The 15,107-nt window shown below is 34.9% G+C and overlaps 1 protein-coding gene across 1 annotated transcript in view; it reads left to right on the forward strand.

Annotated features, from left to right (window-relative positions):
- The first annotated feature begins 181 nt into the window (after positions 1 to 181).
- The window catches only part of DMXL2 (Dmx-like 2), a 40,636-nt gene continuing 25,710 nt past the window's right edge, over positions 182 to 15,107 (forward strand). Inside the window, exons 1-15 of the mRNA XM_009876575.1 lie at positions 182 to 250; positions 910 to 988; positions 1,619 to 1,775; positions 2,712 to 2,778; positions 4,577 to 4,755; positions 5,442 to 5,625; positions 6,564 to 6,738; positions 7,471 to 7,701; positions 8,702 to 8,979; positions 9,154 to 9,850; positions 11,558 to 11,679; positions 11,894 to 11,983; positions 13,115 to 13,232; positions 13,978 to 14,097; positions 14,520 to 14,747. Coding sequence (XP_009874877.1) covers positions 958 to 988; positions 1,619 to 1,775; positions 2,712 to 2,778; positions 4,577 to 4,755; positions 5,442 to 5,625; positions 6,564 to 6,738; positions 7,471 to 7,701; positions 8,702 to 8,979; positions 9,154 to 9,850; positions 11,558 to 11,679; positions 11,894 to 11,983; positions 13,115 to 13,232; positions 13,978 to 14,097; positions 14,520 to 14,747 — 2,677 coding nt within the window. The 5' untranslated portion in view covers positions 182 to 250; positions 910 to 957. The remainder of the gene's footprint in view (positions 251 to 909; positions 989 to 1,618; positions 1,776 to 2,711; positions 2,779 to 4,576; positions 4,756 to 5,441; positions 5,626 to 6,563; positions 6,739 to 7,470; positions 7,702 to 8,701; positions 8,980 to 9,153; positions 9,851 to 11,557; positions 11,680 to 11,893; positions 11,984 to 13,114; positions 13,233 to 13,977; positions 14,098 to 14,519; positions 14,748 to 15,107) is intronic.

The following is a 15,107-nucleotide window of genomic DNA, read 5'->3' on the forward strand; positions in this document are numbered from 1 at the left end:
ATATATATATATATAAACACTTATAACACAACTAATTAGATTTGTAGTAATTTTACTCTTCTTGAAAAGAATATAGAAGAGGTACTGGAAATTATTTAGCTAGTTTAGAATACTAAGGAGCAGTTACACTTATATTCTAACCTCACATTTTGAGTCTTCAATTATTATTTTTTTCCAGATTGCAGCATCATATGGAAATGCTGTTTGCATTTTTGAACCACTTGGTATAAATTCTCATAAAAGAAATTCTGTAAGTATGTATTTAATAATTATAATTCAGTTTAGGCTCTTAGAAGAGACAGAAGTCTATCTGCCAGCTTTATATTATATTGTATTTATTATCAGACAAAAGACTAATGGATAAACATTTTCCACCATCCATAATAAAAAGAATCTTCCTCTGAATTCATTGCACTCCTAATTTCACAACATCTTGTTTCTTAAATCTCATACTAGTACGACATAGTGACGAGTTGGTGTTTCTTTAACTTGAAGAGGTCATCAGATCTGTGGTACAGAACTTTGCCTTAGACTTAGGTGTACCCAGGCTTGTTTTAACACCGTAGCCATGGCCAAGCACTCAAGCATTAAGAGTGTTCTAAGCAGGTTTCACAATCTTTGTTGCATCTGTACTGCCATCCCTTATGTTGTTTTAAGTGTATGACCTAGCTAGTTTAAAGTAATTACAGATATATTTGTATGTGTGACAAGTCCAGGTCTGTTCACTCTGCAATGCATTTAATTTTTATGAACCAATTAAAGAAATTATTAAAACGAGATTCAGCAGTCCACCACGGGGTCATGAATGTTTTTGCAGTAGACTTAATAGCAACTTCATAGAGAATGAAAGAAATATCATTATTTTGCTCTTGATGTGAGAATTAATCCTTTACTGTTTTTAAACTACAGCAACTAAAGTGTCAGTGGCTTAAAACTGGACAGTTCTTCCTCAGCTCTATGACTTATAATCTGGCATGGGATCCTCAAGGTAATGTGAAGTTCGTAAAGTAGTTGTTCAGCATTTGTAGTTAGGGAGAGCTTGAACCCAAATTATTTTTACTGCAATACAGTGAGAGCAGGAATATGTAATTTGTAATGATCTGTTCTCAAGCAGTGTTGAATAAAATTTGAAGCTACAAGTTAGCATTTGTGAAGATGCTGTGCTAAGTTTCTGAGTCGTCTATGCAAGATCTTCGTTTGGGAATCACAGTGTTAACTTGCTAACTGAGTTAAATTATTACTAATAATAATTTAAGTAGAATTTTATAACAATTAAAGTCAGCAATGTACCTGGACACGGATATTTATAAGATGTCTAACAACGTGTATTTATTTGAGAGTGAGTGGATGTTTAGCATCTACAACATGGACTAGTAAATATTTGAAGTTATGAAAAAAACCTTGATGTTCTTTCTTAAAAGGTATTATAAATTCAGAATGTTCTAATAAAAACAGCTATATAATATGATTGAATACCCTGTCATATTTAAAGTGGACTTTTTGAAGTTGAGTTTTCAACTTGTTTTGAATAATTCTCAACAAAATATTGTGTCAGGCTTAATCTTTCAACATATGTGCATTATCTTGGCTTCATAGCTTTGATATTACTCACTTTCAGGTAACAGGCTGCTGACAGCAACTGACTTTTTGCAATTGTGGGCACCTCCAGCTAGTGACATCCTAGAAGAAGATGAAGATGATGATCCTGACAATCAGATCAAAGATGATAAAGTTCTCCCAGTTCTAAATGACTGGAAATGTGTCTGGCAGTGCAAGTGAGTCAGAGAATCTTTATCTTAAGACAAACTGCAATGCCACCTCATATATCAACCCTATCTTCTCTCCAAAATTATATTTTAAAATGTGCTTTTAAATCAGCTTAAAATACTGTAAAATTCAAACCATGTAAGTTACTCCAAATAAAAATTCCTCACTTGAGAAGTGGCCTATCACCAGATAACCTAGTCAAAGGTTTACCCAAACTGTAGCGCTGGCAGTGTATCAAAATCATCCCCCTTTTCTCATCTCTGAGAGTAGTGCTGAGATACTGGATGAGACTGAACAGAGGAGCAGTAGCAAGCAGATATACTTCACTGACAAAGATGAGAGCTCTTTCCTGACTCTTAGCAAGAGGGTCCTGAGATTCTTTCTACCCAGTTCTATTTGAGATCCATGTTACAGAAGTGATTCATCATCCGCCATTCCTATCTATCTGCAGACTTGGGAAGCAGCTGCCTATGAACCTGTTTTCTCCTGACTTTTTCGAAGCCATTTTTAATTTTTATGCCTGCAAAGGACTGCATAGATTTTCGTCTCCAACAGCTGAACCATAAGCTGTACTGACAGACAATTAGTATCAATAATTATCTAAAATATCTTCAATTTTGTGTCTTCCTACTGTTTATCATGGATTCCCTGGGATTAGAGGAACAGTTGGGGCAAACTTCACTTCTGTGTTCTCATTGGATGTACCTAGGCTTGCCATACTTAAAATTATTTTATGGGCTATTTTTTCTGTAAAGCTGTGAAAATACTAAATATTTTGTTCCATTGTAGCAAATACTTTTTATGCTTTTGCTATTTGTAAAGTACGCTTTAAAAAAGCAACTATAGCATACTAATATACATTATTTAAATAAGGAATGGTAATAATTAACGCAATACATATGGAAACTGAGTACATATTAAAACTTTACTCACATGTTCTTTAGGACTGCTGTATCAGTACATTTGATGGCCTGGTCTCCTGACGGTGAATACTTTGCAACCGCTGGGAAGGTAAGGACAAAAAAAAAAAAAATCATGAAGTAAGTGTTTCCAATGTTTTGCATTTGTTTGACCAAAGTAAATAAGTAATATAGAATAGTCCTGGATCATACACTCTATTGTAGTCTGAGCTAAGTTATCATCTCTTACGTAATGCTGTGTTTTCATGTAATTCCATGAATTTCAGCAACAATAAATTGGATGTAGCTGCGTCCTCTTATTGAACATGTGAGAATCAGCCTGGAAATACAGTGACAATGACACAGACCTGTGTGTATATATACATTTTAGATAAAGTATACTTAGATGAACTTTAAGATCTGCCTAAATATATATTTCTACTTCTGTTGGAAATAATGAGGATAAATATTAGATCATTATGATAGAACTCATACACATTTAAACTGGTATAATATACACATCTTGGATCAATTTGAGAAGATTTTGTATGTGGTGAATTCTGGGTTCAGTTATTGGTTCTTAACTCCTATCACAGTTTGGCATATTTTTTAGTCAAATTGTTACTCAAGCTAATTTTTCCGTTTAATAATTTTCTTTAATATTGCCTTACTGTTTGAGTGAGAAAAAAAACCTTTGTTTTTCAAGTCTGGACAAGTAAGCACTTATTGCTTGCACATAATGTTGGTTGAATAGTGAGATAAATTTGAAGTTTGAAGAAGTTTTTTACACTTACCGAAGAGGACAACTAAATCATTAGCTGCATTGTTTTATAACTAAAAATGTCCTTATACCTTAATAAATATCACGTTTAGAATCACTGTGGTTAGAAAATCATAAGAGATTTGCTTCATTCCGTATTTCAATTTCCCATGAATATACTTTTACATAGCAGATTGTTCCAGAAGTCATTTTCTGTCTATAGGACAGCTCTCTATTAGTTGTTTCATAAGATACACAGCTTTGATCATAATTCTTAACAGGGCTGCCTGTCAGACTTCCTTGTTGCAGAATCTGTGGTCAGATACTGTACTTTTTGATGCTTGTCAGGAAATACTCTCTTTTATCTGCACCCTGAGGTTTGTAATTTATTCATTTATTTACTTTATTCTATCTCGACTCCAGCAGTCGAAATCCAGGGATGTGGCATCCAGCTGTGTACACTGTGCTGCTGTCATGATGGTTACGTTGTCCCTTGCTCACATTGGTGCAATTTTACTCCAGTCTCACTTCCCAGCATTTGTAGTGTTGCTGTGTCAACAGTTAATTATGTGAATGGTGCCCAAGCATTCAAACCAGAAAGGTACCATAGGTTGTGCTGGTGGAGGGGAAGGCTGTAACGCGCGTCGGCTCCTCTGTTGCGTGCCTGTGTCAGCGGGCACAGTGCTCCCCGTGAAAGTGAAAGTCAGGCTTCCTGTGCTTGGGAACCAGCAGGGACTGCAAGCATGAATTGTCTCAGGGGAAAAACTGACTTTTAGTGAACAATGTTGTAGTGTGAGTGGCAGCAGTGTCTTTGCAGGGAAATGAGCATGGGATTTAAGCACGCTTATGTGCTATGCAGAAAACACAGAGCCAATCAAGAGAAAAGTAAGGGGTCAAGTGAACTGGAAGAGAAATTCTGTATGGGAGTGGAGAGTTGCCAGTCAGTGTTGCAACTCATTCTGGGATGACCATCAATCAATAAATGGTATCAGAAATGGGTTGTTTGAAAAACTGCAAGTAGCTCTGGGCCATAAATCAAGTTTTGATGAAAGACAACAGAACAGCAGTTTCCTTATTATTTTGGATTTTCTTTTTGTGACATTTGTAGTTACAGCTAGCTAACCCCATGGCTTTTTATTGCTTTACCTAGGATGACTGCCTCTTAAAGGTTTGGTATCCTATGACTGGTTGGAAATCATCTCTTCTGCCCCAAGAGAATGAAGAAAAGAAAAAATGCTCAGGGGTTGTCCACTTCTCATTTGTATATTTGGCACATCCTCGAGCTGTCACAGGATTTTCATGGCGTAACATTAGCAAGTACATGCCCAGGTTCGGAAGTTTTATTTTTTAAAAAACCAAGGAAACCTTTGACCAAGTATTTTTAACACTTCACTTAAAGTTTGGCCATCAGAAGCATGATTAGATTTCTCTGCTTATACCTTCAAAAAATAAAACATATAAACATCTTCCCATAAGCTTCTGCATTAACTAGTACAATAGTGATAGTCATGTTAATAGGTGAGATTTTGGTCTAAAATACGATATAAACCAGTTCCTTCTCAAGTTACGCCAGGAAGCATGTCAGGATTTGTCTTCACCAGATGGTGCTATGCCATTGGAAATTAAAATATTTCTTTAGATTATTGGCATTTAGTAAGCTATTTTCTGCACCTTGCTGTGTATACTAGTGTTTAATTAGTTGTTCAGTTTCACTTTTCATTATTTAGTGAAACTTGTGCATTCTTCACATAGTCAGCTAGTTTAGGCAGTTTCACAATTGCCATTGTGTGTAACTGCTGCATTTACCAAGTAATAACCATTCCATGTTCACATGCACTTTTGCCAATAATCTATGGTTTATCAGCATGCCCAAAATCAAACCTTTAGCTAGAGAAGGGGCAGAAACTTGGATGAAACAGTAACTACTGAATACTTGTATACTCCGCTAATTTCTGCTGTGTCCACATAGCTAATTTAATTACATTAGGTAGTAACCTTGATATGTCTGTCATTAGGGGGTTGGTCTGTAATGTGTTACTCACATCATGTCTTGACGGCGTCTGTCGGCTCTGGGCAGAGACGTTGTTACCAGAAGATACCCTTCTCGGTGAGCAGATCTGTGAAACTAGCACTTCCAGCATTAGCAGCACCATGTCCCAGTCTGGAAAGCAAAAGGACAAAATACAGCATGCACTAGAGGTACAAATACTTATTTTGTCAATTTTTTATTTCAGGATTCTCAAAACTTACATATTTAAAGGATGTAGAACTCTAAGAATGTGTAGCTCTTAGAATTGTTTGCATTACTTCATATCAGTTTTGATAAACACTGAAGAAGTCGGAGACTTTGCAACTCTGCACCCAAGCTCCATATTCTTAAAACTAAATCTTCTTTTTCTATAGTTAGTTAATAGTAATGGGAAGAGACAATGTCTAACATGAAATAGTAAGCAATGGTTTCATTCTGACTGAGTCTGAAAGTCTATAGTTATAAAAACAGTAGAAGCAGTAATTAGTTTTTAGTTATCTGATTTGATAATTACATTTCCAAAAGGTAGTATTATGGGGCTCTGAATTTCATATCAAGTCTATTAAGTTTACAGTAAAAAAACCATACCATTATAAGAACAGGAAAAGGAAACACAAAAAGTATGACTACACCGCCACACATTTGTAGACTTACAATGAAGTCGACTTTTTACTTCTTACTTGTCATGGCCATCAACAAATAGGAAAGGTGAAACAAAGTCTGCTTTGGGCTGTTAATCTGCTACGCTCTCCACGTGCTTTCATCAATTTTCAGTTACACAAAAATAATTCATTATAAGATTATATTTCAAAAGTTACTGTCTTTAGATTGTTGCAATCCTGTTTATGAATGTTACACAAAATAATCTATATCTTTGTGCTGTTGTTGGAGCAGATATTAAAGGAACTTTGAGAAGACTGTTAGAAGAGCTGTGCCTTTGATGTGCATAAGTGTTAATCTCTGTTGAAATCTATTTAAAATAATCCTTTTGAAATTCACCCTCACTTCTTAAGTAGAAGGAAGTTAAAGCTTTAGGCTTTATATAAGTGTGGATTTTTACGTTACAGTTTTTTAGTATTTCTTAATTTATTTTTTGTAACTCTACCAGACAATTCACCATTTGAAAAATATGAGAAAAGGACAAAGGAGATCTTCAGTTCTTGTTACCCACACAGATGTATTGCCAGATCAACAGGGCACTCATGAAGTTCAGCGTCACATTTCACATCACGCGAATGCACTTGGTCACTTCCATATAGCAGCAAGCATCAACCCTAACACAGGTGAAATACAACCATTTCTTAAACTGTAATAATGTATTTGCACAGAGTGAAAACAGTAAAGGGAGCAAAGACACACACTCTTTGCTTTACCTAACTGAGTACAGGGCATTTGTAGGCAGACTGTTATTTCACAAGTCTGTTTCTTGGCATAGTGTTTTGTAAGACAAATGAGACTGAATTTATTCTGAATGGCTTCAACGTTTTTAAAAGGCAATTAAATTGATCTTTGCGCATGAGAAAGCAAAAGATACCCAAATTTCAAGTCTGCATGGCATTTGATTGTTGGGATTTGGGAGGCAGTGGTATATGGTGAATAGAGTATTTGGATCCTACAGAATATATAGTGAATGAGAAAAAAAAAAAAGCTATACAAGATTCTCGTGGTAGAAAGCCAGCAGAATATTTTAAATAAGGAAAAGCTTAGAGAACAATTATGTGCCATACCTAAAATCTGTACATAAAATGACAACACTGCAATATCTGAAACTGAGCAATTAGAACTGTTGAGTATCATTTATCAGTCACGTAAGAATCAATTTTTGTTTAAGTTTATTGATGTTAAAATGTTAGAACTGCATGTAGAAACTTGATCTCCTTACCTTTTCTAATCTTACAGGCACAAATTATGTTCTACTAAAATAAGTTACATGTCTGTAGAAATCTGTGTGCATATATATGTATAAAAGATAAGCAGTTATATATATATTTTTATTTGTTTTAAAATATCCACAGATATTCCATCAGTCTTGGCTGGAACAGCTTTTAATATAGATGAAGGAAATGGAGGCTTCGTTGTTCACTGGTTGAATAATAAAGAATTTAATTTTACATCCTCTATTGAAGTATTTATGCAGCATCTAAGAAAAATCTCTGAACAACTAGAACAAGATTTTGACATTGAGGTTGAAGAGGAAGAAGAAATGGAAGGAAAAGAGAAAGGTTTACATATGAAATTAGATCATGGTTAGTAATATTGAGTTATATAACACAAATTACTTTGAAGCATATTAATTAATACAATAATTAACACAGTTATTTAGCATGAGAATTTTAAGTGCTAACATTTTATCACTATTCTAAAATAAACAGACATATAAGACTGATACTGTGGCTGCAGTAATTGTAGGCATGACACATTCAGTATTATACTCTGGAATGCAATGGTGATATACACAGTGAAAAAGAAACGTAGCTTTTGTCTTTCATTCGCATTTTGGAGATATGTCACTGAGCTATGAAATTATGACTAAGACCTGCTCTCTATTGTCTTACAATCTGATTGTCAGTAATGACATACCAGTTTATGGCAAGCTTTAAGAAAGATTGCACGTAGCTTCATTTTAATGCAACTGCACTGTTTCCAGTACTGGTAAGATTTACGTCTTAAACCTTAGATCACCCGATGATCTCAAGGGAAGCCATTCACAAAAGAATGGAGAGACATATTTTGAAACTAGGGATGGAAAACATATCCTACTAGAAGTACTTTACATGGTGTCATTTATAATATTTAGGTTCTTAAAAATCTAGATTAGCAGTGCAGTAAAGTGTATGATAATGCTTACTGAATATGCAATATATACTACTTCATCAATGATCACATACAATGTATTTCATGATTACCTTCTAAATACAAAAAACTCCAATGGTTTAATTTGGAACTAGCGTTCATATAAGTTGTGTGGGTTTACACAGTTGACCAGAGTAATTTTAGGCAGGGCATTACTAAGCATCTGGATATTTACAGTTATGATTATTGTTATGTATAATTATAGTTAGAAGCAATAGTCAAAAGATAAGAGACTCGTATTTTTGTATAGAAGCACTGAAGAAAGCTGTTTCTACCCTCAGTGTTCATGAATGTTCTTATCTGATAGTACTTTAGCAGATCAAAAAGTATGGTTTTTTGAATAGAAACTGATAGGGAAATACTGCAATGGATAAAATTTCTTTTCTATTGCAGACTTGTCTATAGATAGAGAATCAGAGACAGGGACCGGTACAGGCTCTTCAGAACATGAAGATGGTGAAAGAGAGGGAAGCCCCAAAACATCTCTGCTAGCAGGCCCACGCATGCCTCTTCCGACAGTTTTGTTAGATCGGAAAATTGAGCTGCTCCTGACTGAGTGGAACAGAAACCCAGATATGCTTTTTACTATCCATCCTATTGATGGTACCTTTTTGGTGTGGCATGTGAAATATTTAGATGAATACACTCCAGGCATCTTTCGACAAGTTCAGGTATGGTATATTTGAAATTGTTTTATTATTTATTACCTTAATGAGCAACCATTGTGTCCCTTTTTTATCTCTGAATGTGATTATGAATTTAAGTACTTCCTGTGAAACAGGTAACATTTATTCAAATTTAAGCTGGACTGTTATATTCTAATTATTTATTTTTTCTTTTTTTAGGTTTCATTTTCTTCTAGGATTCCTGTTGCGTTTCCATCAGGAGATGCTAGTTCCCTTAGTAAAAATATTATGATGTATGCTTGCCCAATCTTTGTAATAGATAATAGTGATGCTGTACATCAGAAGACAGTGGACTTTCCAGATAACACTCTAGCAAATAAAGGACCAAGCTTCGCCCAAGACAGTGAAAATGTTAATATGATTTCTCCCATAGTAATGATGATTTCCAAACATATAGATGGCTCTCTAAATCAGTGGGCAGTTACGTTTGCTGATAAATCAGCTTTCACTACGGTGCTAACTGTATCACATAAATTTAGGTACTGTGGTCACCGTTTTCATCTCAATGATCTAGCTTGCCATTCTGTGTTACCGTTACTGCTAACATCTTCCCATCATAATGCCCTATTAACTCCTGAATCTGACAGTTCCTGGGACTCTGACAGGATAAACAGGATAATGGATCCTATTAAACATGCGAAAGGTTCTTCTAGGCAGCAACTTAAAAATGCAGCAACCCGTACGTTCCATGACCCAAATGCAATCTATAGTGAGCTGATTCTGTGGCGTGTAGACCCTATAGGACCTTTATCATACACTGGAGGAGTATCTGAACTGGCTCGAATTAACTCTCTGCATACCTCCGCTTTTTCTAACGTAGCCTGGCTTCCAACACTTATTCCCAGCTATTGCCTCGGTGAGTATACTTACCATGTTTCTGTGCAGTTAACATCATGCATCATAGAATTGTATTGTATTTGAAGTATATGTATATTAACTTCTTGGCAATTTCCTTGTATAATACAAATGAAGCATTTTTATTTCATTTGATGCCAAGCTACTTCAGAACATTGTTCTGGTCTGAGTGTGTCTGTAGCTACTTTGAATCAGATGACATTCAGTGATTTCTTCGAGTGAGTAAGCAATCAGCACTCTCACCAAGAGCAAAGCAATTCCTTTCCTCAGTGCTACAGGCAGCTTCACTGAGTGTTTCCTGTATTGACATGGTATTAATAATGCAGATGTTCTGATGACTTAGGCATCTGGGTTGTTGGCCACATACAGCTGCAGGAGGGTTGAACAGAACTAGTATTTGGACCTCCTGAACATCTGAATTATTGTGAAAGATTTTTCAGCCAAAACTTACAGTATCAAAATCTTAGAAGAACCTGAAGCAGTACCAACATTCTTCAGCCATCAGTAGTGTACAAAAGCCCAGTTAGAATAGAGTCTTATTAAAGAAATAGACTACATGGACTTTACAGAATTGCAAACAATACTTCCAAAGAAGTCAGGCAGTACATCATCTGATGTGTAACATTTTCGGACAATTTTTCAGGCTTTGTATTTAACTTTAGTGCTTTCTGCTGCAGTTAGGAAGATTGTCTCTACAAATGTTACTCTGTTCAGCCACTCAGATACTTATTTTTGAGTTATCATAAAGATACTGTTGTAGTAGTCATCATCTTTATATATAGTACTATGTCATTTGTGCTGTGGAAGTAACATTGAATTTTATACTAATAATGCCAGGTTATTTTATTATGCTAAGGCCAGTCTGACCTTTGCAATGATTAAATGGGTGTCAAGTATGTTGGACAACCTCAAAAATGCTAAATACACTTTAAAAATGCACAACATATCTTTGATTTAAAATAAAATAAAGCCATTTTCTCTGTTCATGTAGTAACATTCTATGCTGTCTGAAACCCACTGAGTCTTCTGAACACAAATAACTAGTTGCTTCCCTCTTAAAATGTAGGAGTAAAACATGGATCAGAATAGAAAATCTTTCATCAAGCCTGTAGAGCAGCAAAACTGACATTCTGTTACAGGTTTTCATACATTATTCACTACTACAGATATATTTCTCTCTCCACTTTTATATCTGCACTTTAACTGGAGGCTGGAATGGAATGTTCACAGAGGTTAATTTTATCTAAAGAGCCCTAGAGACAGTAAACAAGGAAAAAAGCTATAGCTAGTAAAGCTTTTCTGAACAGTTTACCTTAGACTCCAAAGTGTCTCTGACAACCCAGGGAAGCTAGAGTTTAGCCCTGCCGAGCAGCTCCCTGCAGGTAACTGTGAAGAGAGCATCACCACTTTAAGGAGTGGCAGCACTCCCTTGCTTCTTGCACGTGTGAAAATGTTTGTGAACATGTATGAATTCTGCTTAGATTATTCAACTTTTATGAGGAGTTTCAGTTACGTAAGTGAGCATGGAGTTGAAAGTTCAGATAATGGTGTTTTAATGCACACATTTGCTTAGGTTTTTTGTTTCAGTACTTGATGAAAATTATGTTAGACATATTCAGATATTGTGAAGTGGATTATAATACACTACCAGATGCCATTTAACTTCCATTTTTTTCTTTAACTGTGAATTCTTCGTGTTTTCTGTTAGGTACATACTGCAACTCTGCTAGTGCTTGCTTTGTTGCATCTGATGGCAAAAACCTGAGACTCTATCAAGCTGTGGTAGATGCACGAAAACTTTTAGATGAATTATCTGACCCTGAATCATCTGTAAGTTTTACATATCAATGGTATTAAAATAAAACTAGTTAAGGTAACTTCATAAACACATTATTCATAAGTACCAAAATGACAACAGAAAGAAGTCTGTTACAGTTTATGCCAACAAGGAAAATTAAAGCATCAGTTTATTGTAAATTACTGCAGTTTCCTTCTGTCCAAAGAAAAAAAATACACTAGCTCCTCTCATTTTTCTCTGTTTCAGAAACTGATTGGGGAAGTGTTCAACATTGTAAGCCAACAATCTACTGCCCGACCAGGATGCATTATTGAACTTGATGCAATAACTAACAAAGTAAATAAATGGTTAACTCTTTAAGGGTATCACATAAAAGTGTTTAATAGCTTTGTCTGTTAATTAACCTAATCTTTTGAAAAGAGGTAAGAGAGATGACGTTTCTCTACGGTGATAATAACTGCCTTGAATTTTTGTGAACATTGAGATACGCTGAATATCTAAGACAACTTTCTCTTAGCTGCTAGGAGCTCAAAACTCATTGTTAGAGTGTAATAATATTTTCTAAACATATGTCTTAATGAAAACAAAACTTAACTGAAGACTGGTTTACAAACCATCATAATTTGAGTGGAGAAGAAAGTAACAATCCCCCTAAACCCAAACAAACAAAAAGAACATGAAAAAAACCTCAAACCTAAGAATTAGACCTAACTATTCCAAAATGTACGAATCATAGCCATGTATGACTTCAGATTGGTTGGAGGTTTTATCTGTCTTGTAAGACAAATTTTTGTCTGCTAATACAGCTATACATTTCAAACTATGAGGAATTAGTATTATTATACCTTGTTCTTACTCACAGTTATTTTGATCATATGTGTTCCAGTGCTGTTAGGAAGCAACCTGTGAAAACAGTGTGTTTTACTGTTTCTTAATGAGACAAAATATTACAAAATATTTTTCTAGAATTTTTATGGATAAGTACAGGGAATTTACATGTTTCTCTGGAAAAAGAGGGTGTTTTGCAACTTGCCTTTGGGGGATATATTTTTACTTCCCTGCAAGAAAAGATTTCACTGCCAGCAGCCTCCTTTGTAGAGAGGTGGAAGGTACCACAAAGAAATCTGTTGCTGTCAAGAAGGACAGCTGTTGAGATACCCAAGAGATCGAAAATCTGCAATTCATTCCTTTTTTTTAGATTTCCCAAGCAATTCACTGCAAAGGTGTCTTACCACTGAAGAGCAATAAAAGTCTAAGAGTTTTTGCCATTATCATTTATTCAACACCTAATGGTTCTGGAATAGGCTGTTCTTAATATGAGGAAAATGCTTAATTTGAATTAAAATCTCAACATTATAAAAGAAAAGTGATCCTCATTGACAGATAGATTGCACAAAAGAAATAATTGCATTAATACAAAATATTGCTATATTGTTCTAGCGATATAACTATTGCTTAATGTTTCAGTGTGGCTCAAACACACAATTGCTCCATGTCTTTCAAGAAGACTTCATTTTGGGATACAGACCACATAAGGAAGATGCAGAAGGGAAGGAAACTGAGATATTTTTCCAGCCATCACAAGGTATAGCATGAAAATAATATGAATGAAGTAGGTACCAAAAATATTCTTGCACAATACTGAAATCTCTCTTTTAATGAGAATCTCTACAACACAGGTTGCTCATATGGTAACAGTATTAAACAAAGGCATTCTAATTTGCTAAGAGTGAAACATATTAACTTATATGACAAAGTCTATTTTTCAAAAGGCTTTATGTTTATATAAAAATGTATACAAAATTGAACAAATATTTTCTGCATTAATATGTATTTCCAGGTGAATATATTCAGGTGAATATGTATTTCCAGGTGAATATATCTGACTTCCAAATTAATACAACAGAAAGTAACTGGGGAATTCAGTGGTAGACTTCAAATTTTACAGGAAAAAGGAAGAGATCAGGCAGGTGGAAAAGCATCTTCATAATACAGCAAAATAGTTCAAACTGACTGGGAGGGCAATATATATATATCTCATATATACCTACGCACACATATATATATAAAATAAATGAGATTTGCCACTAATACTCAGATATTAAGTCAGTCTCTTTTCATAACTGTTCTTTAGCCATGAGCAAACAAAATGTTGATTAAAAAAATGTTATTAATGGTAGTGTTTGAATACTTTGTTCTATAATAAAGCATTTTCCTCTTTGAAAGAGGAAAATGGAGTTTAGTATCAATAATTTTAGAGTTATTTTGTTATTGAAAAGTATTTATTTGAACATGAACTTCATGATACTGATAATATGTTTAAATTACAGGATATCGTCCACCACCTTTCTCAGAAAAGTTCTACCTTGTAGTAATTGAAAAAGACAGTAACGGCTGCTCTCTTCTCCAGATGTGGCATCTTCATCTCAAATCTGTGCAAGCCTGTTTAGGTGAGTGAGTGACGAATTTTCTCAGAGACATTTTCTCTCAGACATTTTAAAACAAATTGTTTCACCTTTGTCAAGCAGAAGCCTCAAAATCAGGAATCTTCAGCGTAATTTTTCAATGCAATAGAAACAGCAAGATTTCTTACAAACATTGAGTTGCATTCTATACCAACAACAATATAAAAATGTAATAGGGAAAAGTACCTAAGCACTGGCTTCTGTATTTTAAACTGTCAGTATTTCAGCGCATTATAGGTCAAATGAATAGTCAGAGCATGCAATAAAACTAACGCAGCCTGTCTATGTTATATAATTGTTTCTATGTAACTTAAGCATTGCTAAATTAAATAAACACAGAATATTTAAGCCTTACTCCTAAACATTTTTAACTCTGGCAATTTTTTTCCATATATATATATATATAGCAAAACCAACTGAAGCCACTTCATCAGAGTATAAGCTTAGTGTACCTGAGCAGAAGACTGTGGATTCTTCTCCAGATATATCACCTGGCATAAGTCCCATTCCACGATCTTCATCAATTGCTAATCTTCAGACTGCTAGTAAACTCATTCTGAGCTCCAGGCTTGTGTATAGTCAACCTCTGGATCTTCCTCTTGGTGTAGAAGTAGTAAGAGCAACTCCTTCAGCGGGTAAATTTAATATTTTTATTTCTATCAAGTTGGTCCACTGATTTACCCTCCTCATTTATAAGATTGTGTCTCCTCAGCCTGTCACATTCTGATTTACTTATACAGGGAACATGGGTCTAGAAAGGGTTCCTCCAATCATTGTGTCCATGTCACATTACCCTTTCATAAATATATCAAGTCCCCAGAGGAAAGCTGTTTCTGAAACTTCCTGCTCTAATAGTTGGAAACTTAACTTCTAGTCTTTATTAATTCAAACCTTCTTGTTCATCTGCCAGCATTAAGATGTTGGCTCTAATGCTTTTTTTTTTTCCCCCCAATACACTTATGCTGTCTTCTGGTTTTGTCTGTCTTCTGTCTTTT

The sequence above is a fragment of the Apaloderma vittatum genome, unplaced genomic scaffold (genome assembly GCF_000703405.1).
Source record: "Apaloderma vittatum isolate BGI_N311 unplaced genomic scaffold, ASM70340v1 scaffold42809, whole genome shotgun sequence".
NCBI lineage: Eukaryota > Metazoa > Chordata > Aves > Trogoniformes > Trogonidae > Apaloderma > Apaloderma vittatum.